The sequence below is a fragment of the Myxine glutinosa genome, chromosome 14, assembly GCF_964187855.1.
Source record: "Myxine glutinosa chromosome 14, kmMyxGlut1.1, whole genome shotgun sequence".
Taxonomy (NCBI): domain Eukaryota; kingdom Metazoa; phylum Chordata; class Myxini; order Myxiniformes; family Myxinidae; genus Myxine; species Myxine glutinosa.
This window is the reverse complement of record NC_136274.1, coordinates 37340118-37368013: the sequence shown is the minus strand read 5'-3', so window position 1 is coordinate 37368013 and position 27896 is coordinate 37340118. Positions and strand designations below refer to the sequence as shown.

Genomic DNA, 27896 nt, shown 5'->3' with positions numbered 1-27896 from the left:
AGGGCCAATGGTTTGGCCGGAGAAAGACCCCGGGTAGTGTAAAGTTGTTAAAGTCATTTAGGCGATAGTTAGGATTGATGAACCTGTCGCACCATACGCAGCCACTTACCTGTGGTGATGATGATGACTCCACACCTGTGTTTTCTTTGTTTTGTGCAGGAAATGAGATTGCTGTGAGGATTTGTGAGACGCATCACGACGTGGATGAGACATTGGGGTGATTCCATCTCTCCCTCCCTAGGAGGGACTGATGATGAATTGGTAATGGCAAATTTTGATGTTGAGTTGAAAATGGCAAATTTTGATGAGAGTTGAAAATGGCAAATTTGATTGGTTAGGAGGGAGAGAAGACGAATTTGGTTTATGGGAGGAACGGGGAAGACAGTAGGGATGTTTGTTGATTTGTAAAGTAGATGTTTATGGGTAGTGTTGTGTTGTGTGGATACAGTAAGGGGTAAGGGAGGGGCCATGTAGGTTACCTGGTGGGGGGGGGGCGTACGATAGGAACGTACCTGTCTCACCTGGTTCCCATGTGCCCCCAGTGTGCATTACCTTATATTGCGTGCACTTTTGCGCCCTTACCACCTTACTCACTTGGTTCTTCTTTTGTCTCCCACCTCCGAGGATCTGGCTTTGGGGTAGAGAGAGAGGAGAGAGAGGTGCTGGCTGCGCAGTTGTGGGCCTGCACTTTCGCTGTTTGCTGCCGGGATCGATACACCATATGGACCGCAATGTTTGTGGCCACCCACAATGGACCGCAGTTCGTTTGCGGCCAAGCACCACCCGGGGATGGACCTATGGGTCAACGTGGCACCTATGCCATAAAGGTGAACCACTGTTAATTAACACCACTGAAGGCCACACGAAGAGCAAGAGACACCTGCAGGGTTAGGGGTTGTCGAATTTATTTTTATTCCAATGAACAATGGTGACTGCACCGATTGGTGGTGGGGTGGTGCTTTTGATGCTGGGAAAGGGTGCTCTGCACGTTATTAAAGGCCGTCGGCCACAGAGCACTCGTGGGTTGGTGTATCGATGTTGGCAAGCGCGCTTTCTCTATGCATAACATCTGCATGTGTTCCTCCAAAAACAGGTCCTGGATCGTAGTGTAGATATCAGCGTAATCTTGTAAATAATGCTCCCTACCGGCTGTATGTTTAGTTTGAGAATTCTTTCCGGATTCGGTTATCCTGTGGGTGTGTTTCTGTGAGGAGAAGGGTGCAACGTCGCAGGGGGACATATTTACTCATTTGTGAATATCTGTAAAACTGTCGCACTCAGGGTAGAGTTAATAGTAGAGGGAACTACATTGCGTGCCACACTAAAGTAGGTAAAAATTTATCGGGTCGGGACGCCCCGAGGGTAGAGAAGGGTGCAATGTTGCGAATATGGAATTTGGCCTCCATATCCGCTTGTAAATATTCCCCTATTTTCTCCAATACTCCCCAACTTTCCCCAATCCCCCATTCCCTAGTCCCATTGCATGTAAATAACAATCAGTAGAGCCGACCTTCCCCTTATTCCCCCATTAAATGTCGTGCCCAGGTCCACCGCACCACACGTAGACAACTTTCGGACATCTTCCTAGTTATTCTTAATCTATGTCAGTTAAGGCCTCGTTTCCATTAATTATGACTCTTCGTTGCACCAGAATGTGATTATATGGCATCAGTAGTGAGTTTAGGACCTTTCCCATACCTCCTCCCATCTTCTTCCCCAAACAACAACTACAACAACAATTACAACTACAACTACAACTACGACTACAACAACAGAGGGGCGGGGAGTGTGCGTCCTCACACCGGTTCGGTTACCCGCCATGACCATGCGCTCCACGGCGTTACCCCGAAGGGGCTGGCTGTCAGCTCCTCGTCAGGGGCGGAGCCAGTAACCCCCCCACGCACCCAATGAGAAGCAACGTGCCGATTCCATCTGGGGCGGAGCTAACGAGCCGAGGGCGTGTCACTCCCCGCCGGATATACGCGGCCCCGCGCCGGATGTGACGTCAGATGCGCCTCAGCTTGGAGAGAGAAGCCACCGCCACCCCCAGCGCGACGATACCTCCCCGCATCTTTGGACCGGACCGGACCGTACTGTACCCTGCCCCGAGCCCAGGAGGACCTGGAGCCATCGATACCCGCTTTCCTGTCATCAACCCCCGTGTGAGTCAGCCGTTGTCCCGTTTGTCTGTCGTCTGTCCGGGGTCAATATAAGAGTGTGTCTAAGTGCCTGTCTTTCTGTGATTATACCTCTAGCCCCTGTAATCTGACCTTTCCGTACGAATATAATCTCCTCCGGAGGTCTTGAGAATTGAAACATTGGTGTCGTATTGTGTTATTGTAATCCAGCCGGGTGTCTTCTTTTTCTTATTGAGCCAGCATCGCGCGACTAGTCAACGTTCGGGCACAATCGGGTAACTTGTGCAGACGTGGTCATACCATAAAACCGCTCGGTAAATAACATCCAAGCCACGTCTGTAACAGTATTACCAATGTTTTGCCATAAACCATGAGCGATGTAGGGATGGTGCGATGTAGGAACCGCCTTTGGAGGCCATTTTTCCCCACAGAGCAGGGGTTAGCCTTTTTCGGACACCTTGGTCCCCTTTTTGAAGCAATGTTTTATGGCCGGATGCCCTTCCTGCCGCCAACCCTGTTAGTCGCCTTTTGTGACCCGCAGGGAATTACCAGTGAACTTGTACTCAATTTGCCAACCTCGGAAGGATGACAGGCTGAGTCAACCTCCCTGGCGTTAATTCAGCGATCGACCGAGATTCGAACCCAGGATCCTAGAATCCCAAGTTGGCACCCTAACCGCTAAGACAACACCAGGCTTGGATGGTGTGATGTAGGGCTGGTATTAAAGGGTGGTCGTCATTAAGCAGTGGAAAGGTGTCACCTCAATAAATTTGGAGACTATCGATGCAAAACCTGCTGGCATTATGAAAAATGAAAGCGAGTCGAAGAACTGCATTGTGTATAAACAAGAAATGAGATGATGACAGTCAAGCCCTACCAAAGTACGTTGACCTGCAGGTACTACCTACCCACTTTCGGCACCAATGAGAAGCAGCAAATTTAGTTGGGAAATTGACCAAGAAGCCAACTTGGGTCAATTTATAAACCTACCTGGTCTCGCAATCTGTAACTGCAAATGCTTCAGTTTGACATGTAGGGATGTATGAGCAAGTGGCAATGAGGATGAAAGGGGGAACTAATTATGGGAAAGAAAAGGATTGCATCACCTTTTGGGCCAGCAATGCCTCCAACTCTCGCTCCTTTGTCTCCTTCCGAACGAGTTCTGCCTGCAGCTCCAGCCGAGATGCCACCTCTGCATCCAGCTGGGAAAATGGAAGCAAACCAGATTCAACTTGGACAGAAAACAGAAGCATAACTTATTAAGAAGCCACATGTTATGAAAATCACAACAACGTTTTTTACATTTCTGAAAATATGTGGTTGCCAGGAATGCTCCGTACATAAGCACAGGGCCTCATGAAGGTGGTAAAATGTTCTCATTCAATCCTGGAAACAATTTCACAATGAACCTCAGAAAGCTAATAAAGTATTTAATATCTCCGCCAATGAAGATGGATGGAGGTTATGTTTTCACCCCTGTCTGTCGGTCTGTCTGTCTGTAAACGGGATATCTCAAAAAGTTATGGACGGATTCAGGCGAATCTTGGTGAGCAGGTTGGGTGTGTGACGAGGATTAATCGATTCGATTTTGGTGAATATCCAAATCCGGATCTGGATACGAGGATTAAAAAAATTATTTTAAAGCGATTCATCACAATTGAGTGATAGGCCCAAAAATGATATTTGTAGCACGGTATTTCAAAAAGTTGTGGATGACTTATGACAAAACTTGGTGGACGAGTTGGTTAAGTGACAAGAACAAGCAGATTAGATTTTGGTTCAGGTCTGAATCCAGATCTGACCTATCAGTGAGATACAAAAGGTAAACTGTTCACCAGGTGGAGGTATGCTCTCTACCGATTGCCTTTCTAGTTTTTTCTTTATCTATCTATAATTCCAGTAATCTCTGTGTGTTTGTTTGTACGTTTGTACATTTGTTTGTCTGTGACCGCTGTTTCTCGACAACCACGGGTCCGATATACTTTAAACTTGCCAGGTATATTGCTGGGGACCCGAGGATGTGCCTTTTCAAGGTTTCATATTAATCGGACAATTACTTACCGAGCTATGTCCAAAAAACGATTCAACCAATCAGAGAGCAGCGAGCTATCGCGTGTGCCGAACGTGGCGGACACACTCTGCCTCGGATGGCACATTTGAGAGCGTATTCATTTATTTCACGTTTGCAAACTATGTTGGCGCTATGTTGGCGTTAAACTATGTTTTAAAACTAATAAAAACCATTTCATCTAAATAGAGGGGGGGGGGGGGGATTGTCACTGTACTCGCAAGCCGTTCGCCGTTCGCTTTGGCGTTGCGAATGGACCAACACATTTCATGGACCAAACCATTTCATGTAAAGCGTTCGCCGTTCGCTTTGGCGTTGCGAATGAACCAAAACATTTCATGGACCAAACCATTTCATGTAAATAGAGGGGGGGATATAATTTTAGATATAGATATAGTACGGGCATGCCCTAGTATATGCAATGGGGCTCTTGGACGGAAGATATCCCAGGCGGAAGATATCTGCTAAGAGTCTCCAAGCCTAATTTAACGACTTGCAAAATTTTCGACAGTCGTTTCATCACATGAGTCTACGGGATCAAAGATTTGGCCTCAGTGGTTTGATCTTGGTTTCATGGTTGCAAAAACATTTTTCGCCAATGGACAATATTTTCCACAGTCAAACATGCCAGCGATTGAAGAAAGTCATTGCTGCTGTATCTTTACCTCCGCCACCAAAGGTGGATGGAGGTTATGTTTTCACCCCTGTCTGTCTGTTTGTCCGTTTGTGAACAAAATATCTCAAAAAGTTGTGGACAGATTCGGACGAAATTTAACAGAGATGTAGCGTATGCGACAAGGACGAAATGATTCGATTTTGGTGAAGATCCGGATCCGGCTACTATAGTTTAAAAAAATAATTCTTCACCATTGGGAGATAGGGCCAAAAACGATACATAGCAGGATATCTCAAAAAGTTGTGGACGGATTTGGACGAAACTTGGTCGATCGGTTGGGTGTCTGAAAGGGGCGATTCGATTCGATTTTGGTGAAGATCTGAATCTGGATTCGGATATGAGAATTATTTAATTTTAAAGTGATTCTTCACCATTGAGTGATTGGGCTAAAACCAACATATAGCAGGTTTATATCTCAAAAAGTTATGGATGGATTTGCACGAAACTTGTTGGACAGGTTGTGTGTGTGACAAGGAAGAATCGATTCAATTTTGGTGAACATCTGGATATGGATCCAGCGAGTAGAATTTTAAAAGTGATTCTTCACCATTGAGTGATATGGCCAACCAGGCGGAGGTTTGCTCTCTACTAAGTGCCATTCTAGTTAAATCTTGAACACAGATACAGTACCTTTTGTGAGAGTTCTTCAGCTCGTTTTTCGCTCTCTTCCAATTTTGCTCGTTCCACCATGCATTCTGGCAAAGGTAAATAAAGTAAATAAATAACTAAGTCTGTAGGTAAGCAAGAAAGCCAGTGAGTGAGATAAATAAACAAATAAATAAAACTAAATGAACAAACAAATAAACAAGATGACGTCATGCAGAGCACTTTACTTGCAAAATCCAACCCTCCCCAAAATAAAAAGTTGCCGTGGATACATATAATTGTCAATTTCATTAAGATAATAATTGACGATCTTAATCAAAGCTAAGGTCAATCGGATTAAGATAAATGATATTAGAAGTTTCACCTTGTGTTGACCTTTGACCTCAAAAATAGTTGGTTTCCCAATTCAGTGATGCAATATGTAATTGCTGTTTCATTTTCAAGTTAATAGGATGAAAATTGATGATTTGGGAAGTTTGACCTTGAGTTGACCTTTTTGACCTTAAAAATAGTTGTTTGCCCAATTCAGTGAGCTACTCTGCAATTGTTAATTTTTCAAGTCAATTGGATGAAAATTTATGATTTTTCAGATGAAAATGGATGATTTTGGAAGTTTGACCTTGAGTTGACCTTTGACCTCTTGACCTAAAAATCAATAGGCTTCTTTCTTATGACCAACTCTACCATCTGGTAAAGTGTCGCGAAGATCGGTTTAAAATTGTGACATGTAGGCGATTCAGAGACAACCAAACAGACAGAATAACGAAAAGACCAACCAATTTACTTGATTGAAAAAATCTTCGATTTCACAAGTAACAAGTAAAAACAAATAGAAGCCCCCAAAAAGACCGGATACAATACAATTACATGCATGGGGGAGGGATGTTGAAAATGTATTCTTATTAAAGTACCAAAATAATGAAAAGTCCCCCAAAAAGGAGGTAAAACACCAGTTTACAAAGTGACTTCATTTTTGAGTGAAATAAATGCTAGCCGACTTCCAATCACCAATCAGATGGTCAACATCAAGATGGAAGCGTTTCCCATGTCGAAAATCCGGATCTGAACCTCCGCGATGCAGCACGATTTGCGAGACACATTCATCCACGAGCCGATAGTACTGGGTCCTGGAACAGGCCACGTGATGGCATGCTTGCAATTAAAATCGGTTCATGATAAGGCAGTCATAAGGCAGTCAATTTTTTAAAATTCCAGGAATGGAAGGGATAAATTCTTTACCTGGCAAAGAAATCATTGCGAATGAGCAGCAAGTGCTGCAGCAACGAAAGCAGGTATCCAGCAGCAGGCGAACCCTTCACCAGGTTCGAGATCACGGTGAAAACCTCCTGCACGTTGGTGTCTCTTCCGTTAAAGAAATAACCATCATCTTTCATATTTATTTCAAAAAAATAATTTCAATATACTTTTTTTGTCAATTTCTTACGCTTCTGCGGCGACACAAAATTCCTTTTCAATTTTATGCACCTCCTTTCAATAAGCAGGCAACTACACAACTGCCGACACAGAACGCTCGCTTGGGTTTAATTTTAAAATGTGCAACAGTGTATAAGCACGATTATGAATTGCATTATCGTTCACGTCATCCTAGAAGCACATTGCAAGGTATGACACTGTAGCGGCTACCGCTGGGTTTTCACAATCGCCTTGCACCTATCAAGGACGCGGAGCGATCACCATGCCGGGCTCGTCCAGGACGCCCGGGCAGGCCCGCGCTCAACTTGCCAGGCCTCGGTCGGGACGCCCGGGCATGCCCGGGCAGGCTCGCCCTCAACTTGCCAGGCCGCAGCCAGGACGCTCGGCCACGCCCCCTCTCGCCTTTCCTGGGCAAACGCTCCGGGATAATGTGTGTATATATATTGCTGCCCGATAAACGGGCTTTTCAGAGTACCTGAGTGTTTTGTTTGAATAAAGCAACTCGGACGAATTCCAGCTTTTTGTCGCGTCCATTCTTCCGATCGACATGGGAGCCCGAGTTCCTTCAACACTATGATTTGATAAAATGTATTATTATGCAAGACCGATGTTTGCTCCCAAGACGGCTGGACCATCAGCTTATATCATACGATAGTTTGTTTGCCTTGTATGTGCTCCTAAACCGTTAGATGGAACGAGTTGAAATTTGGTGGTCGTACTTGGGGTGTGCCCGGGAAGGTTTTAGGCATTAAAACAAATCATAGTCGAGGCGGTTCAGGAGGGGGATGCCGCCGCCAGTTCTCTAGGTAATTGTGTACCATATAGCGCCACCTGGTGGTGGTGGGAGAGTGTATTACATGTCAGCTGTGGAGATGACTTGCAATTTTGTACTGTACAAATGGCATAGTGTAAGTGCTTTACTGACCAGTGCCAGAGGGAGTGGCTATTATGCTCGCTCAGGAAGAGGGTGTTTCTCGTAAAACAAAAAAACCACTCCAACCTTGATTTATCAGATCTGAGGTTCTGGTGTAGTGGAGCTGGCAGAGATGCCTTGTGGTAGGACACAACTATCTTTGGTTGACATGTGAAGCTAGCTTTACTGCCAACCATCAACCATGGACCATGGACCAAAATATTTAATTGTACCTTTCCCAAGATCCCATTTTAACATGAAAATAAAATCCCAAGATCCCATTCTGGTGAAGTGCAAAATGTAAATAAGATGTCAGGTCTAAAGATATTTCCCTTCAAAATGTTTCAGATGACTTATTTTCCAATGGCAACTCACCCACTGCTGGGAGGGAATGCAACACTCCGGGTGGAAAATACAGAGAAAATAGCAAACACGTGTGCAGAGCTTTGCTGGTAAGGGACCATTCTTTAAAGGTTGAGGGAAAACATTTCAACCTGCCACCTTCATATTTACCCATCAGTATAATCAACATGCCTCACGTGCCTCATTCCTACAAAGCGTCGCGAATGGATTGCCTCATCATCAACATCATCTATATCAAGATGGAAATGACTCTCAGATTTTAAAGTGTGAAGGATATTCCAACTCAATTCTGACGTCTTGAAAATGATGCGACAACTCAAGTCTGTCATCCTCACCGGCGTCCTCAAAAACCCTCAGCTGCACCTCCAGCTCCTCATTGGCAGCTTCCTGCAGGGACTAGGCATGCATGGCAAACCAAAAAAAAAGAAAAACCCTGTATAAAGTATACCCAGGAAACAATGGCGAAGTCCTTCTCTTATACTCTTATTAAAGAAGCGGTGAATTGAAGATACCGGGAGTAGGTCTCGAAGGCCACATCGTAGAAATTCGCTTCGTAGATGTACACGGAACTCCAACTCATCCGGAGACGTCACAAGGGCATTGATGAACTGCATACAAGCTACCTGTGGCAGTCACAGAGAAACGTACATGACAAGCACCCTAATGTCAAAGTTTAAGGCAAGCGTGTATTATTAATCAGGAGTGTGGTAAAGTAAAAAGAAAGTGAAATTGTGTCTGCAACACGAAAAAGAAAATTAGGGAAGGGTTCGTGGTATCACCTTCAAAGACAAGCCTTGGTGTTCTGCAAGGCCCTCAATAATTCGACCAAAGCGCTCCCGCTGCTCTTGCTCAGAGCAATCTGTCAATGCAGCCAGGATGCGTTGATATCTGTGTGCAGAACAACACCAGAAGAAGATGAAACATAATTAAATGTCAAATCAAAAGGGGAAACAGGAAGGTCTAGAGGTACGCATACTTGCCTCCAAGCTGTCTACCCCGCCATAAATTGTCATCCCGGTGTTTCACAGGTAGGGTGATTCAACATGTGTGCCCTCCCTCAGATGGACGTTAAACTGGGCGTCCCTTCTGCTAGCATTTTTTGGTGGATGTTTAAGATCCCATGGTGTCCTTCGCGAAGAGTAGGCAAGCTATCGCCTGAACCACAAAGATATTACAAATTCCTGCCACAACTTCCTGTGTTGGAATGGCAACCCTTCCAGGATTGCAACCCGAGCCAAGAAACTGCTTTGGCGGAACCTACACTCTGGCTAGACTAGAGTATGGTATATGACGATCGAAATATTTATCATTAACAATTATTTTAACCAGACTCTGTGGAATAATGGTTAGAGCGTCCATTCTGAGTCTGGGAGGTCAGTGCTTCAAACCCCGGCCGAGTCATACCAAAGACTTTTAAAATGGTACGTTCTGCTTTCTAGCTTGATGCTCAGCATTTAAAAGGGATAGACCACTGACAAACAACCATAGGTGGGCAATCATAGCATATAGCTTTGATGGGTCTAATGGCCTCCTCCTGCATTTAAGGTCCTTCGAAGGGAATTGTCATTAAGGGGTGTTGCAAAATAAACGATACTTTTTTCCCCAAAGAGGAAATGAAGTTTCAATCGGATGAAAATCCAACCAAAGGCTTTATTTCATTCAAAAATTAAAAACTCACATTTAATACGCGGCAATATGTCAACCATTAGCTTCGGAAACCATTTGAAGTCGACTTTTAAAAGATTTCAGCAAAGACACGAACATTAGTCGCAAATATGACGGAGACAACACGCAGGCAACGTGCGCGACACTTCATGATGACGCATGCGAAATTTGAATTAAAAAATCGCGGACATGTGGTCAATACAATCTGGGGGGGGGGGGGGAAAGTATCATTTATTTTGCAACACCCTGTATTACTACTGGTAGCAGAAATGCTGCCCAAAATGACGTGACCCTTTTGTATTTTCACACTATTCAGTGTTGAAAACTTGGCCTAAAACCGATATCACACACAAAAACCTTCATTTATTTGGGCTGCGTCTAGACTCTAGACGATAAACTGCTGCAACTGAAATTACACACATGAAGCAAAAACAAGCATAATGCTTATGACGGGCGACCCTTCTGTATTTCCACACCATTCTGCCTTGAAAACGTGGGCTACAAAAAAAATCTTAATTTATTATAAAATTGCTCATCCCTTCATTTTGGTGGTGTATAGGACACAGACCACTGCTGCAATCTCTCCCGAAAATAATAAATATTACCCGGGTTACATCCATGAAGCAAAAACATGCCTACTGTTCATGTGCATATGTAATACATCGTGGTTATATAGCTTGGATAATTACAATTGCACTGGGCCATGGACTGACACCAATAGGCCTGAGGCCTATGCGTCTTCACAAAATGGCGGACGCATTTTTTTTTTTTCCGGGTTACAGTTGTGGGTGGAGTCGGGCCTGCTGTTCAATCAAGGGTACAGAGCAGACGTACATATCCACATACGCCATAGCTCCATAATAGGATGATTATAGTAATTTGCCAACAATTGCCACCAGTACAGGCCCTTCCTGAAGAGCATTAGTGGGGCAAGCGTATTACTGACACCCCGAAGAGCATTCGTAGCAAGCTGGGTATTTGATCGAAAAGGAACACGGCACAGCTGAAATGAGCCAATTCCATTTCGGAATCAAATACGTCACAAAGATTAGAAATGGAAAACATGTAAAAAGTTATCTCAAAGGTGGTGCAAGCTCATGTGAAACAGATGCCTCGGTGTAACCAGCTGTAGAAATACTAAAGATGGAAGACAAAAAAAGGATCATGCACTCACGTCTTCTCATACTCAATAATGGAGAGCGCAGACAGTAGCTTCACGGCATCCACCATCATTGGAGTGTATGATGGGTTCACGGCCCTCGTCAACGTCGGGATACCATCCTCCGATTCCAGCATGCACATTATACCAAACTATGGATGCATATAAGCCAAGGATTAAGAGATGGAATCCCATCAAGAAGGAATAAATAAAAAATTTGAGCAATGTTTAATAAGAATTCAAAATCTCTTCACTGTAGCAACAATTACATTACGTAAAGCTTTTGAGAAAATGCTAGGGCATGTATTATGCATGCGTTTTAAAAGCCTGGCCTACCTGCAGGCCTACAATTTCTAGCACTCGCCTTGTTGTTCATGAAGGCTTTCAGACAACGGATTATTTCATGCTGGCTTTTCCAGACCACCAAATCTGGCCTGCGTGAAGCGTGCACATCAAATGAGAGTCAACGGGTTTGGGGTTAAAGGAAAGATGATCCATGTTCAGATATTTCTTGAAAGACATATAGCAATCTACCTTTTGGAATGTTGTAGATCGTTTAGTCTCTTGAGGAGGAGCTGAAAACCTTCTTTTCCAAAGTTTTCCACCCAACTACACAAAGAACACACACAAACTTACAGTCTTACACTGTTACAATATTTGTGTTAATTTACCATTTTTTTGCGTGACTGTCAAAATACCTAACGGGGTTACTGTTGAGAGATACGCGGAGTGAGCCAAGGCAAGATAAGAGTCTGTCGTTGGTGTGGATAGAGCGCAAGTCTTGCAGGTAGCCTTGGGAAGAGAGAGCTCCCTCGTTCCCATCGCCCTTGGGCCACACAGCACAACGAAAGGACAAAGTTAAAAAGATGGAATTATTTTTAAGATCGGCGAAAAATGAGGAAGGATTTCCCAAAATCAGAAAGTGCAAGGAAAATGTATCCAAAAGTACCAAGGAAATAAATCAACAAAAGAGGTAGAGGAAATAAAAGAGACTTATTTTTCCTGCGGAATTCAATTCGGAAACCTCAATCAGCAAACCTTAAGAAACCAGGTAAAATAGCCAAGGAAAGCGACAAAATTCATTAAAAACCATTAAAACAAATTATGCAAAAACCACATGCACTTCCCAGGTGAAATGTAACCTTTAAATACAAATCTTTGGAACAAAACGAAAGACCTTTTGATTATTACAAAAACTCACCAAAAACTGCCAAGGAGCGGGAGAGAATGCAAAAGAGTAAGACAGGTTAGCAGCACATCAATGTTTCTGCAAGTTTTAACAAACAGGAGCATGTGAAGGATCACATGCAACGGTATAGTAATGAGATCAGGTGGTCCACGAGAAATCGTACCGAGTTAGACGAGGTGCTGACGTATCGGACGACGATCTCGCGTTTGATGGCGAGCTCCTTTTCCCGTAATGGTCCTTTCTTCTCCTCCGTTAGGTTGAGGTCTTCCTGTTCGATCAAAGCAATTGCGGTCATGCTGGAGCAATGCAGTTTCTCAAAATAAGGTCTGGCGACAAAGGTACGTCTTCCTACGAAATCTAGAAGGGCAATCCCACCTCAAAGTGATCTCGTTCTAACTTCTTTCGATCAAACCACCTGAGCGTGATAAGGACAAATGGTATTCTTACAGAATTGCCCAATCTGGTCATTGAATTAAAATAGACACTATTTGCTCATGCCAAATTATTTTTTCACAAAATACCAAAGTTGAGGTTCTCCAACAAAGAACTGTTTCTGGGCTTTTACTCTGATACAGAGCGTCGGTGCTCCTGAAGCAGTTTCTTGGCAAGGGTTATACTAGGTGGTTTGCCATTACGTTTCCAGCAGTAGTGCGGACAGGAATTCGTGATTTGTTCATGGTTCCAGCGATAACTCGCCAACTCTTCACAAAGGACAACGTAGAATCTTAAACGTCGACCAACTAATGCTGAGACGGGACACCCATTTCAACACCCATCGAAGATGGACGCACATATTGATGAATCACCCTGCCTGTGAAACACTGGGATGATAGTTTATAGCTAGGCTGGGTTTCGAACCCAGGCTAGACAGCTTGGAGGAGATCGTCTGTACCTCTAGGCCAACCTGCCAGCCCTCCATCTTCATATTGGTAAAACAAAAAGGTGCATTAGGTAACCGCCTTTATCATGCCTCCCTCCATAATCTCTATCTTCCATTCATCCATTCTTCATCCCATTCCTCCTATATCCTCCAACATTCTCTTCCCATCTTACACAATATGGAACGGTTTAGAATAGGTACACCGTATCCCTGCGCATCGTAAGAGGCGACTAAGGGTTGGCGTCAGGAAGGGCATCCGGCCATAAAAAAAACATTTCCTCGAACAGGGAACCATGATTGTCATGGGGCCCGCAAGGCTAACCCCCGCTCTAGCAGGGAAAATGGCCTTAAAACGATCATTCATTCATTCATTCATTCATTCTCTTCCCATTCTTACACAATTCCCTCCAATCTAATACCTACCTTTACAAAATTATGTTTGCCTCAACTAACATCCCCCTACTCACCCACTGTAAACAGAATATGTACCTGGCCTGTAAGACTGCAATGCACAATATGGAACGTTGGATAAAAATTGCTATGCAGGACAAACCACAAACATCAGCAAAACATAAATTCTGCAGGTTTGTTATTGAATATCAAACTAATTTCATTTCACAATTTGTGGAATTGATTATACAATTTCGCTATTTGACTAACAAAAGATGAGCAGGCCACAAGCCCACCAGCTGGGCAGCGACACCTTATTCAGAAAGACTCACCTTGAGGAGCACACGCATACATGTGCACACTCAAACAAGACATCATGCAGACTTTCCTCCCAGACAGAAACAAAATTACACAGTGACATCATGCAGATGTTGGAGAGCACTTGCAATTTGATTGGATGGTTCATCAGGATGTCCAGGTGAATGCTAATGGGCCACACGACAATGCTAATGGGTCTTCCTCGAAAGGTAGTGGCAGTTGAGGGGTACATAGGTTTAAATTGGAATTACTTATGTACATGGATGCAAAGGAGATAGAGGGGTATGGGGATATTGGCAGGACTTGTATTAGCTTGTGTGTGGGATGGGTGATTGTTCATGGGGTTGGTGCAGCAGAGGCATGATGGGCCAAATGGTCCCCTCCTGCGCTAACGTTCCTTGTGTGCACAAGTGCTGTCGACAAACTTTAATTTCAAAGGAAATCAGGGGGATCGGATCACCTTGTGACCACTAACCCCATCAGCTAAGCATTTAAAATTTTATCAACAACTCCAAGTGGTCATTCTGTGTGTCAAACAAACTTCACTTAAGGTTTTTGATCAATTTTGTTTAAAATCTGTTGGCAGAGAATACCTAACAGCAATGAGGCCTCTTACCATCATCTTCTCAAACAGTGTTAAGACCTCCTTCTCAGACAGCTCTTTGCCGGTGAGAAAGGGCGAGGACGAAGCCGGGGTTGGCTCCGACATATCTTTGAGACTCGGACGTTCTTTCCGGATGCCCTGACGCACGCTTAGTTTCTCCATCTGTGAACAGTTTGGGACCAAAATCATCATTAACCAACAACTACAAATGTCCCATTAGCAGGAGTAAGTCAAACCAGCTATAGTGTAAAACATGCGTTAGGGATCTTTGAAGTCGTCGGATTCAAATGTTAAATCCATTTATTACACATTAACGTCATTACATGAAAGACACATGATCCACTCCCTCCTTCATGATGATTTGGACATTATTGATACCCAACACACAAAATTGTTGTAATTCTCATGGTATACCAACAGCAGATGAGAAGGAGCTACTTCCAATGATGCTGGAGTAGCATCATTGGCTGAGGGCACATCTGTGCCGCTGATGCAGTGCCCCCTACTACTGGTTAGGGCAGGAATTTGTAATTTGGTGATTTTTGCCGGTGATAGCTCGCCAACTCTTCGCGATGGACATGGTTGGACCTTTAACGACCAAAAACTGATTTTGGCGGATGCGACGCTGTTTAACATCCGTGCGAGGAACGGCACACATTGATGAATCACCGTGCCTGTAAAACACCGGGATGACAGTTTCTAGCTGGGTCCGGATTTCAAACCAGGCTAGACTACTTAGAGGAGAGTATGTGCGCACCACAATACAGGTAAATAGCAAGTATAAAAATTGTTAAACATTGTGATTTGGGAAAAAAAAGAAAAAAAAAGTACTTGCGTTGTAATTGCACATACTTTATAGAGATACTGGGTTGCAAAAAGGATAACGTGTAAAAATAGTAGTCTACATTGGCAAATGATGTACGGACAGACAGACAAACAAACAAACAGACAAATGGACTCAAACGCAATACCCTCTCCTGTCCTATGGCAAGCTGTTTATTGAACACCTTACCCCGTGCAGTCTTTAGAAAAGAGCACATGGGTGGAGTCTGCAAGAGGCAAATTTGATTGGTCGAGATGATGTAAAATGCCGTAATATTTTGTCCAAATACTGCTAAACTAGCGGTAACCCCATGAAAATCACGGGCATAAATAGTGTTTATGTTCATACAAACTAACTTGCCCTTCCTCTTCCTTTCCGCTTCCTTTCAAAATAATTGTCAGTTGGCAGCAACATTCATTCTGGCGGATCTCCTTAATATCGCTTTGTATTCAACTGCAGTATTGTCTCTTGTAGTGTGGTAACTGGTAAGTATCCCCTTTACATTTCTGATCGCATTTATATTTGTATTAAAAGGCCTAGCATGCCTCTCGAGTCGCTGCGCGTCCGGCACACATCGGGACGTCTTCTTCTTCTCCTCGGTATCAAGTGCAGCATCTCACTGTGCGTAAAACAAAATGGCGCGAGTTATTCAAAACTTTTCACTGATTTTCAGCTTTTATTCCACACTTAGACATTTGGAGACATAGGTATGCTTATATGGAAGGGTTAGTCATAACTACATAGTATCACACATATCTTAGGGTGACAGGAGCAATAGCTGGAGAAGAAGTTCCAATTACAAACTTCAGAAATAAGCGTTTTAATGATATAGATGGAAGTATTTTGAAAGTGCCAAAAAAGGTGCTTTATCTTCTAGTGTCTAGGATATAATTAAATTTAAATAAAATAAAGATTTTAAAGTCTGTATAAAAAAAACAATTCTGGAGGTTTACCGTCGTTGATGCAGCCTCTTATACATCACCTTATTTAACACGTTACATTAGTTATCCGTGCCTATTGTTTGTGTCTTTTATGACATCCATAAAACAGTAAGTTTCCTGTTTGGAATGATTTTCAATTTTGTTTGACTGCTAGACAGACAGAATGAAACAAAAATGCAAATGGGAGATCGGGACGAGATTCCGTACAATTTGCCAAATTCAGAACTAAAGTACTGCTAAATTGCAGGTTCGTGTCCCAATTCATCATATTGAAATACGCAATTTGGTGTCTGTCTGTCTGTCTTTGGTGTTTGTCAATTTGGTGTGTGACCGTGATACATTTGGTCGTTACTTATCCAATCTCAACCAAACTTGCCACGGGGGATTAAGGGTCACACGACGGAGATTATAGCGACTCCATTTGCCCCTCCCTCCTCCTCACCCCAAAGGGGTTTTCCGCCTTGGATGAAATCTGTGTTAAGGTGTGTAAATAGCCTATCGTGGCTTTTTGTGGGGCACACATACCAGAAGTTAAAATTATTATAACCACAAACTATTCAGTGAATTCCATCCAACAGTTGATTACCTTTTTAAACAATCGCTACTGCTGTTTAACACTACACTACATCTATTTGGAGGAAGCCCTACGTCCTTAAGGCATTGTACGCTTATCGTGTCCCCCTAGACTAACGTACCGAGCCGACCCTCCTGCCCCCTTCGTCCACTGGCTGCTCCCGTAGGGAGCTGGTGTTTCTGGTGTTCCAAATACAACTTTCAATTGAAATAAAGTAGTTCCTCGATCATATACTAACGTCTGAAGACAGAGTGAACCAATTACTTAACCATACCTTTTGCTTCATATGTGTGAGGTAAAAAAAAAAAAAAAAGAGGAAAAGAATAAGAAAACACCAAATACAGACATAGTGGTCCCAGAATACATTCACAAGAGAGGTGATGGCATTGCCAAGGCTCACCTGGGTGAGAAACCACCTCAAATACAGGACAAAAAAAAAGACAGTTCAACTACAAAAGTCTGGTGAAATAGGATGAAGCTTAATTTAATCTTTCCTTGTGTTTAGAAAAAAAAAGGTTATTAAAAAGATGTTAGCGTATGTGTCTTATGAAAAAGATCCAACTCGAGGAAGCTTAAAACTGCAGGGCAGTGATTACACATACATCAAAATAACAGATACTCATAATGTAATTGCGGAGATGTAGTGAAGTAACGCACCTCCATTTACTCTTGGCACCATTCCCAGGTGAACAACTAAACCAAATGGTGGTGCCAATCGCTAATTGCATTGAAACACCTCGAAAGACGGTTTTAGCTGCAAAGGCTTTTAACAAACCGCACTTTGATCAGATGACTGTATTTCCTTCCTCCAGCTATTCAAGTCTCTCCACTCAACAAAAAATAGGTCACGTAGAGCTGATGAGAAAACTTGTATCACTTGGTCAATGATTCTGCCTGGCAAAAGTGACCGCATAACACAGGTAGATATAAATAATCATGGATACATTTGTGATTTTGTGATACTCAGCGATCTGTGATTGACAAACGTTAGGTTTTACCCATATTTATTTATTTGTCTCTTTGTCTGTTTGTCAACAGGATATCTCAAAAAGTTATGGACAGATTTGGACGAAACTTGGTGGAAAGGTTGGGTGTGTGACAACGACTAATAGATTCGATTTTAGTGACAATCCAAATCCAGATCCGGATATGAAAGTTAAAAAAAAAAAAAATTATTCTCCACCAGTGAGAGAACGAGCCAAAAACGATATATATAGCTACCCTACCCATACCCTACCCATACCCATACCCATATCTATCCTACCCATATCCATACCCAAATCCATACCCATACGTGGGATACAGAACAAACTACAGGCAGTCCCCGGGTTACGAACGCCCGACTTACGAACGCCCGTACTTACTAAAGCCTATGATTTAAAATAAAATTTAAAAAATGTAATTTTTTTTTTTTGTATACAGAATCGAGGCTCGTGAAAGAGCTAACATTTATCACACAGAGAAAAAAATCAAACAGACAAACCAAGTGTATAAAAAGGGGAGCGGTAGACAAGAGAAATATGAGAAAAGCTCTGTTCAAGCCACCCTTGATGTTTACTTTAAGAAAATTGACCAGCACCAGGTCCAGGTCCATCCTCTCCAACACCAGGCCCATCATCTCGGAGAGATATATCAAGGTATGATCGTTTCCAGGTTTGCAAGACATCAATTGGAACGAGAGTAAGTGTTAACCTTTAATCATTATCTTTTCCTTTTCTATCTAAACAGTTTAAGAAATGTTTGTTTCATGTTTTTTAGACCTATAGATGTTTTAGGTAAAGACATGTATATATACTAAGGTGTATATACTAAGTGTATACTAAGGTGTATATATACTAAGGTGTACAGGTGTATATACTAAGACAAACATTTGACTAATTGACGCTAGATGTGAACCGTACGCAACTGTTCCGACTTACATACAAATTCGACTTACAGACAGACTTAAAAACGGAACTCGTTCGTAACCCAGGGACTGCCTGTATTCAGCCTTGCGGAGGTATGTGCTCTACTCGGTGTCATTCTAGTTATTATCAGTGCCGTGTATATTGAGAGTCTGGCCAACTGAAATACTGGCGCCATGTTGCATACCTAACTTCACGCGCTGGCACTGCGAGATGTATGTCAGCTGTGGCAATCCTGTAGTTCTGTGACGAGGGAATCGATGTTATTACTGTTTGGTCGCAGATTTAATGAGGAACAACTAATTCAAGTTAAAGTGACGTGTTGTTTGTTATTGGAATAATAAAATCTGCAAGCGGCGTCATTTATTCACACGAATTGTTTGCCTGTCGCGGCACACGATTTATTGTCAGCTGCATACAGCATGAATGAATGAATGAATGAATATGAATGAATGAAACAGCATACTGATAAATTTTATCTCTTGGCATGAAATTGTAATTTGATAAAATGGAGCTTGTATACTAGTTTTCATCTATTATCTGGAAACGTAACATACAATATTCCCATAATGCTACGAAAGTACAATGCCTATTATTTTATTCATTAGCTTGGGTTCACAAATGTTGTTATACTTTCGTTTTCAAAGTTGTTATACTTTCGTTTTACGTTTTCAAAGAACACTTTACTCAGGAAACTGACACAAACAGTGACAAATATTGCGTCATAAACAAGTATTTCCTGATATATAAGCATATATAAACAGTGCATGTTACAGGGTATATGTATAATAAGGGATTATGTATAATACCTGATTTTCAGTTATTATACATAATCCCTTATATATATATATATATACCCTATACACTGCATATGTACACGAAAAATGTTACAGGGAATATGTATAATATATATATATATATGGTTGACTAAATAAATGTTAAGCTCACCAGAGACCTAATACACACGTGTCATGTCACTTTTGATTTGAAACCAATATATATTAAGCGATTTCACTAACCGAACATAAATATGAGTATTAAGGTGATGGATTCCATCCAACTCGGCGTATTTTAACGGCCCAAATAGCACTTCGTTCCTTGTCTCGAGGAAATCTGTGCATTATAGGACCTTGTCCTGGTCTAACAGAACATCCCCAAACGACACAACACACCATATTGGTTGATTTTATTGAAATATTACTCAAATGAAATATGCAACGATACGAAGCAATGGCACGGAATGGGTGCAGCGGGAGAGTTGCTCGGCTGAGGTGGTATGCAAAATGGCACCTGTAAACCACGTGACGCGGGCTCGCCCAATCACGGCGGTAGTTGAGCAGATCAAAGGCTGGCCAGACTCTGTTAATATACGGCACTGGTTATTATTATTACACTCTAATGGAGGCTCTTTAAATCTGAAAACTTAAATAACTTATGTCAAACCAAACCCAAACTTATGAACACTTACGACCTTCCCCTTTTCAAAAAGCAGATTTTTTACTTCCTCAAAAACTCAGACTATTCCCTCTTTCTTCACTTTTCTATCAATGCAGCTCTTTTATTTAAGGCCTGGCATCGATGAGGACTATATAGTCTGTGACTGAAGTCTTCAACATTAAAATAATAATAACTAGATGAGTAGATGCTATTCATAGAATACTTGCCCTGCGCAGTCAACTCGGTGCGAGCCAACTCTTCTGGTTTTAAAGGGTTTTTCTTTGATCCAATATGACTGCCAGACCATGTGATCAATTACATCATAAATTTACATTCTCCAATATAATTGTTGCGTATATCACACTCAAGAAATTTCAAACTAATCGGACTAAGCGTCATAATTATGGCACCAATGACGTCATCGTTAACGATACTTATTCCCCATGGGGAGTACTTTACAATGAGCCTTGTTTCCATTTTTTTTTATTGAGCTGTTTCAGAGATGTGGAGGTGTAACGTTTTTCCAAGATGGTGTCCGCATCCCGTGACGTCTAAAGTCACAATTATGAATTTAAAAAACTATACAGGCGGAGGCACTCCTATGGTAAAGTTTCGTGCCAATCGGTCCAATGGTTGCCAAGAAAATAAATTTTAAAAAGGCAGACACGTACATACGCAAACCGCAAACCATACGCACATACGCAACCGAATGCCCAACCCTGCTTTTCGCTTCGCGAGCGCAGGGTAAAAACACGTTTAATTGGCTGGTTCATCAGGGCACTCATGGTGAGGCTAGAACACAGAAGGGATCTAACTGCAGCAGAATGAAAACAACAGCAGAAATAGAGGGGGAAGGGAACACTCAACAGTGGGGGTGAAGGACGAGGATTGAAACAAGGGACATAGGGAAAAATGAGGGCTAGGGATGGACACAGGGAGAACAAAATGGATACAGCCGCAAACTCTAAATCATAGAAGTGGAAGGAGAAACTTAAAACACCGAAAGAGGTGGGCTTGGGTAGGGTTAATGTGGGTAGAAACCATCATGGTTGTGCATTGGGGATGACCTGAGATGGTCTTGAAGACATGGGGTGGAGAATGAGATTTATGAGACGAGGAAGTTGGTTCCAAGGCGGGAAAAAAGAGGAATGTATGAGTGGAGGTGAAGAGTGATTCTGGATTTTGGGAGTATCACCAGATGGGGGTATTGGCAGATGGCGGGCGCTCTGCAGAAACATGCTAGAAGCCAAAGCAAGGAAAGAGCAGAGGGTGCAAGACCAAAAAAGGGGTGGTATAATACAGAGGCCACCAACCAGCTGTCTGCGATGTGAGTAACAGGCCAAGACACTCAGTGTTGTTGTGGGAGATCTCTAGGATTTTGAGGGCTTTGTCTTTCACAGCATCAAGCTGAGCTAGGTGTGAGGCAGGAGCACCAGCCCAGAGGGGAGAGCAGTACTCCATCAAGCTGCGGATGAAAGCCTTGTATGTGGTGAGGAGCTCAGAAGTGCCCAGAAAGGACTTTGCACGACAGACTTCATGACCTTACTTTGGAGGCCAACTTGGAAATGTGTTTTTCCCAGGAAAGATCATGGCAGATAGTGAGACCCAAAAGCTTGAGTGACAGAACTTATTTGAGAGGATTGTTCAGAAAGTAGATGGGAGGGTTGTCCAGACGGACGACCTGTCGGTCTTTATGGAGAGACAAAGTGAGAGTGTGAGATTTGTCAGGATTGAAAGACATGTTCCACTTGTTTGACCAGTTTGTGATATTGCCCAGGTCTGCAGAGAGTGAGGAGGCTGCAGACTGCCGATCTGAGGGATGAGGTATGGAGCAGCAGAGAGTGGAGTCATCAGCAAAGAGATAGAGAGGATTTTCCAGAGTGTCGGAGAGATCATTAATCAATTCCAAAAAAAAAATCACAGGGCTCAGAACACTGCCTTGGGGAACTCCAGCCTGGACAAGAAGGGGAGATTAGAGAATTCCATTTAGAGCCACATGTTGACTAGGAGAGAAAGTCCCCAAGCCATGCGTGGAGGTTATCATGGATACCATAAGAGGAGAGTTTGGTGAGCAGGGCGGGATGCCAGACCGTATCGAAGGCACAATATATGTTGAGGGAGACGGCCCTGATTTCCTGTTTGGCGTTGAGGACCTCCATCCATTGTTGAGACAGCAGAAGCAGCATGTCCAGAGTAGAGTGACCTGGTCTGAATCTAAATTGATGATCAGAGATCAAGCCATTGGGGAAGAGGAAGGATTGATGCCAGAAGCGATGATGGATTCCATGACCTTGCTGATTATTGGAAGCAGGCTGATTGGTATGTAGTTGCAAGAATCTGTTTGTTTTTGTGCACCTTTTTTGCGTAAAGCAGTAATGTTGGAAAACATTACCTGTTGACAAATGCTCTGTAAAGCTGTATTGGGAAACTCCAGCGTTGACAGAGAGAGAGAGGAGATGAAAGGATTCCGTTGAGAGCCACACGTTGGTTGGAAGAGCAGAGGAAGTCAGTAAGCCATGTGTGGAGTTGGCATTGGATGCCATATACAGAGAGTTTAGAGAGCAAGTCGGGATGGCAGACTGCATCGAAAGTTCGAGATATGTCCAGAGAGACGGCCCTGATCTCATGTCTGACATTGAGGGCTCCATCCATTTTGGGAGAGTAGAAGCAGCATGTCCAAGGTGGAGTGACATGGTCTGAAATCGAACTGATAGTCTGAAATCAGGTAATTGAAAAAAGAAAGGACTTGATATCGACTGCGATGATGGATTCCATGATATGCTGAAACTTGGAAGCAAGCTGAAGGGTCTGCAATTAAGGATCAGTTTTTGCGCCTTTTGATGTAATGCAGCGATATTGACCGATTTCCAAGTAGATGGAAAATGACCGAGGGCAAATGACAGGATGAAAAGGACATGGAGAGAATGTGCAAGAGCAGCAGAGCAGGTTTATAAGACGCATGTGCCAATGCCACCTCTTCCAGTTGTAGAATCAGAGTCGAGGTTCGCTAGAAACCTCTCCACCTTCTCAGGTGCAAAAGACAAAGTCCAGGAGCAAGTGGGTGCAAATTGGTAGGGTGGGTATGCAGAGTGAGGGGTTGGGGAAAAATACTTGGAAGCAAACACAGAATTGAGACACGAGGCGTTATTATGAATGGAGTCGGCTGTGGTGCCATAGTTGGCTGTGGGTCGGTGGAGTAGGGGGGGGGGGGGGGGGGGAGAGGAGGTGGTCCCTTTCAAAGTCTCTAAGAAACCGGCTAGCAATGCCCGACATTCAATTGGCAGAAATTTGTAATTTGGCCAGGGTGCTGGCAACAACTCACCTGATCTTCGCTCAAGACATCCCAGGCCCACTTTTTTCCAAATTTCCAGTTTTCCTTTCTCAGAGTTTGCTACTGCATCCAGATTGTCTACCCCGTGTGTCATGCCCAACCCCTGGTTCTTCCCATATGCATTGTTTGCCCATCTCCATCTGCTGGTGTTTTCCCCCCCCCCCTCCCCCCTCCCTCTTTTATGCTCTTCATTTTGTTCCATTGCATATTGATCCGTCCTATGTTCTAGCTCCTCCATGAGACTCCACTTTGCATGAAAAAAAACCCCAATAAACATACAGTGAGTGCAATTCCTCATCGTTTACGTTACAATTTAATCAATTTATCACACGACTTGCAAATTGATCAGATAAATCCTGGACTTTATGCTCGACTCAAATCGCAAAACCCAAAATGCATGGAGACTAGGATACTGTACCAATGAAAATAAAAAGAACAAGGATTAATCAACGCATTGTGGTGCATGCACATTGAGAAACCAATAAGTGATCTTGCAAAGGAAATTTTATGCAAATATTCATCAGTTAAGTTACTGCAGTAGTTGCTGCCAAACTACGAGGTACAAACTTTTTATCTTTTCTTTAGCAGTCCAAATTATTCCCATGGTTCTAGGCCAAGTCATTCACGAATCGGCTGACCAGGCCCAACATTACATAATGACTGCAGGACAGAGAATAAGTGGGAATAATCAGCAAAGAAGGATAGGATATGATCATTAACAAAATGTCATTCATTAATCTAATACCTGAATCAGCTGATTTCCATTTGCTGTATTCTATCAAATTTTTTTTCATCCCTTTTCTTTTTCATTCTTATGACTGAAGCAATAAAAAAATAAAATAATAATCGTTATGGCAGATGTTGAGCCTCTCCATCTCGATAAGCCTCTCCGATTTAAACCCCCTACTGTCAAACTTTTTGTGCCGATTCTGATATAAATTGAAAATGGAGGTGTGAAAGGTGAAGCGCTCGCACCTTAAAAATAGATTTCTCATCCACTGTACAGTATAGGACTAAAAAAATTAATTTAAGGTTAACGGAATGTTCCCTGAAAAAAAAGTTTTTAAAAACTATCAGTGTCGGTAAGGACATCCGGCCGTGGAAAACCTCAACTCCAAAACTCATAGTGGTATTTGAAAAGCATGGGAAAGGACCAGCCCCAAATACCACGTGGGCAAGTTCACCTGTCGATGACAAAAAGAGGAACGGTGGACACTCAGGAGGAAATGAGCTAGCAATTCAGCCAAAATGACTGTATCCATGACTTAGTGGCTGCACCAAAGAAAGACATAAATTATTCTGGGTTGGAGAACAAAAAGGCCTATCTATCTATATACAGGTGGTGGTGATGGTTTTGTCATAAAAAGATTTGTCCAAATAGTGATAGATGTAAAGCGATTCAGTCCCAAGATAACGACATTGAAAACTATTATCTACTATATAAGAGAGATGTTGGTCTGTGTGTGTGTCTGTCTGTCTGTCTGTCGCCATTTTTTTTCAGATATGGCTGAACGGATCTTCATCAAACTTTCAGAGGTTCATCAGTGAGTGTCTGGGAGTGTTTTCGGCCAAAAAAAAAAAACGCATGAAAAAGAAAAGTTCGTTTTTTTCGATTTCGCTCGATCGTGCCTAAGCCTTTTTTAATTAATGACAGTTATATACAAGTATACATTCGCAAAAATAAATACAAAACAATCACCAGACCCTTTCCCCCCAGCCTCTAAGCCCCCTCCTCCCTCCTCCCCCCTCTATATTATGAAAGGAACCGTGTCTGTCTGTATGTCTGTATGTCTGTCGTGTTATAACTTGAGAACGGATTAACGGATTTCAATAAATCCAACTACGGTGGATGCTGGTAAAAAAAAAAAAAATTGGGATCACCAACACTCCCGGGAGAGTGTTTGTGATCCCCAAATTTTTTTTTTTATGGGTACATGGACACAAGTGACAAAACTGCAAATGCCAACACGTGACGTTGGTTATCCCTGCACGGAGAGCAGGATCTTCCAGGAATCCTTTTTTTTTTTCCTCACCCATATATTCGCCATCGCAGCAAAGATTGGTATTTCCGTCAGCAAAGCGACAGGTCTTATATTCTAGTGCTTGGATAAAGAGAGCCAACAATATTTGTGGAATATTTGCGACAGGTCTTATATTCTAGTGCTTGGATAAAGAGCCAACAATATTTGTGGAATAACCAGTGGCAGGTTTCAAAAAGTAACAACCTTCATTATGTAACCCTTGGTCATCCTGTCAAGTTTGGTTGAGATTGGATAAGAAACGACGGCATGTATTGGCGTCAAAAATTCATCAGACAGACACAAATGGCGTATTTTAGTACGATTAGCCAAGACGCTTTCGATTCTATAATTATCAGACATACACACATAGGCACAGAGAATGGTTTGTCCGTGAGCAGGAAATCTCAAAGAGGTTATGGATGGATTCGGACTAAACTTGGTGGATTTTTTTTAATTTCTAAAGTGATTCTTCATAATTGATAGATTGGGCCAAAAACAATATATAGCACGATATTTCCAAAAGTTGTGGGCTGGTTATGACAAAACTTGGTGGATGAGTTGGGTTGATGACAAGAACAAGCTGATTAGATTTTGGTTGAAGTCCAGATGCAAATCTGACCCATGTTACGGATTCGTCACTTCCGTTGTGGTGGCTTTCATCCACTTGAGACATTTCTGGTTCCATTTATTGGCGCTGAGGAAGCACCTTTAGCGATTGACTTCCAGCCAGTGTAACGCTAATTCCTGTCACAGGAATTCTGAGATCATATAAGTGGGCGTGGCAGTTCCTGATTGGTTCGTGTTGGGGAACGCCTTCTCGCTGCCGACGTGACGTAAATTCACGCACGCGCACTGGTGATTGGCGCTGAGGAAGCGCCTCTAGCGAATGACTTCCAGCCAGTGTAACGCTAATTCCTGTCACAGGAATTCTGAGATCATATAAGTGGGCGTGGCAGTTCCTGATTGGTTCGTGTTGGGGAACGCCTTCTCGCTGCCGACGTGACGTAAATTCGCGCACGCGCACTGGTGAAGCTTACTCGATCTTACTCGATCCCATATTACATGTACTTTCATTGCATACAAATTATACTTCCTCCTAGAAATTCCATGCCCGAACCTCAGCGCAATCCAAGAGGATTCACTTGTTATTATTATTGTTGTTTGAGGGAAATAGCAATTATTATTGTCAAAAGGTAAAAGGAATGTTTTAAAATGAAACAGGAACCGGACGGCGATGAAGAGGAAGAGGAGGAAAAAAAGAGGGCGGAGCGAGAGAGCCGAGAGGTCGGACAAGAAAGCCGAGTTGCTCCGGGTTCTGAAGCGAACGTTGGCGAGCAAGAGTCACTAGCGAACTTTCGGGTTCCCGGGAAAGGGGTCCCTGCGACAGAGTTGTCATCGCTGTGACCGATCAACCTGCGTGTCAGGGTTTTGGCGGTGGATTTTGAGGAGAAATATCGCCAGGCCGTTACGTCTCAAGAGCGGGTCGTCGGCCATTTTGACTCGCACAGGACTTGTGCTTCGCTTGCGGTTTCGTCTCTTTTCGACCATATTCACCGCATTCAGACGTCGATCTGGTGCGTGTGTGTGACGAGGCTTTTTGAAGGTTAACTCGTCCATACCTGAGGGTGTGATCTCTCAGTCGCCTGTAGGGCACCTTTGGATTTTCCCAGTCGCCTTGAGGGCGCCTTTGTACAGCTTCGGCTGTGTGACTTACTGTACTTGCCATCCGCACGGGATTCTGGTCTCGATTGGACATCGTGCTGGCGATCGCGGGAGCGAATCAATTTCGTCTCGAAGCCGGGAATAAGAGACATTGGGGAATGTTCGTGTTTCACTCACTTGGAGCACAGTGAGTTAAATATTACAAAACTGATGGTATCATCATAGGACATATTGATTGTACTTTTGAATACTATTATTGTTGTACTGTTATTCTTGTGTGATCTTAATACAATATTTGTTTGTGAGTAACAATTGGGGTGGCTTTTCCCTTGATCTTTGACATACAGAATAACACATTTTTCTGCCGTGACTCCTCTCAGGGCTCGGAGGTACACCGTGACCAGGGGGTCGGGGAGGAGCACGTAACACCCATCAGTGGGATATAAAATGTAAACTGTTCAGCTGAAGGAGGTAGGCGCTAAACCGAGTGTCGTGACCGCACGCTGGGTAGCCCTAGCACGGATACAAAATTTGAAAGTAATTGGATCAGCATTGTGGAATTGTGTAGAAATCAAAGAAAAGGCCGGCCCCACGCGCACGCACACACACACACACACACAGACACACACACACACACACACACACACACACACACACACACACACACACACACACACACACACACACACACACACACGGAACACATTTGTAATCAAAATAAAGACCAGTTACTGCACTGTAGTGACAAGAAATATCTGAATCTACAACAACAACAACAACAACAGGCATTTTAAGGCCAT

At 43.1% G+C, this 27896-nt stretch overlaps 1 protein-coding gene across 3 annotated transcripts in view; it reads right to left on the bottom strand.

Moving 5' to 3' along the window:
- LOC137439629 (protein diaphanous homolog 2) overlaps window positions 1–27896 on the bottom strand; it is a 132414-nt gene that overhangs the window by 80329 nt on the left and 24189 nt on the right. For 2 of the 3 annotated variants that reach the window (XM_068135569.2, XM_068135570.2), the window contains exons 2-14: window positions 14416–14565; window positions 12375–12479; window positions 11721–11848; window positions 11557–11631; window positions 11387–11456; window positions 11038–11174; window positions 8978–9086; window positions 8711–8821; window positions 8476–8594; window positions 6728–6844; window positions 6497–6615; window positions 5513–5577; window positions 3245–3340 (exon numbers count right to left, since the gene is read on the bottom strand). In XM_068135569.2, the coding sequence (XP_067991670.2) occupies window positions 3245–3340; window positions 5513–5577; window positions 6497–6615; window positions 6728–6844; window positions 8476–8594; window positions 8711–8821; window positions 8978–9086; window positions 11038–11174; window positions 11387–11456; window positions 11557–11631; window positions 11721–11848; window positions 12375–12479; window positions 14416–14565 (1401 nt within the window). Of the gene's footprint in view, window positions 1–3244; window positions 3341–5512; window positions 5578–6496; window positions 6616–6727; window positions 6845–8475; window positions 8595–8710; window positions 8822–8977; window positions 9087–11037; window positions 11175–11386; window positions 11457–11556; window positions 11632–11720; window positions 11849–12374; window positions 12480–14415; window positions 14566–15771; window positions 15846–27896 lie in introns of all 3 variants that reach the window. The other variant, XM_068135571.2, reaches the window with a different exon arrangement.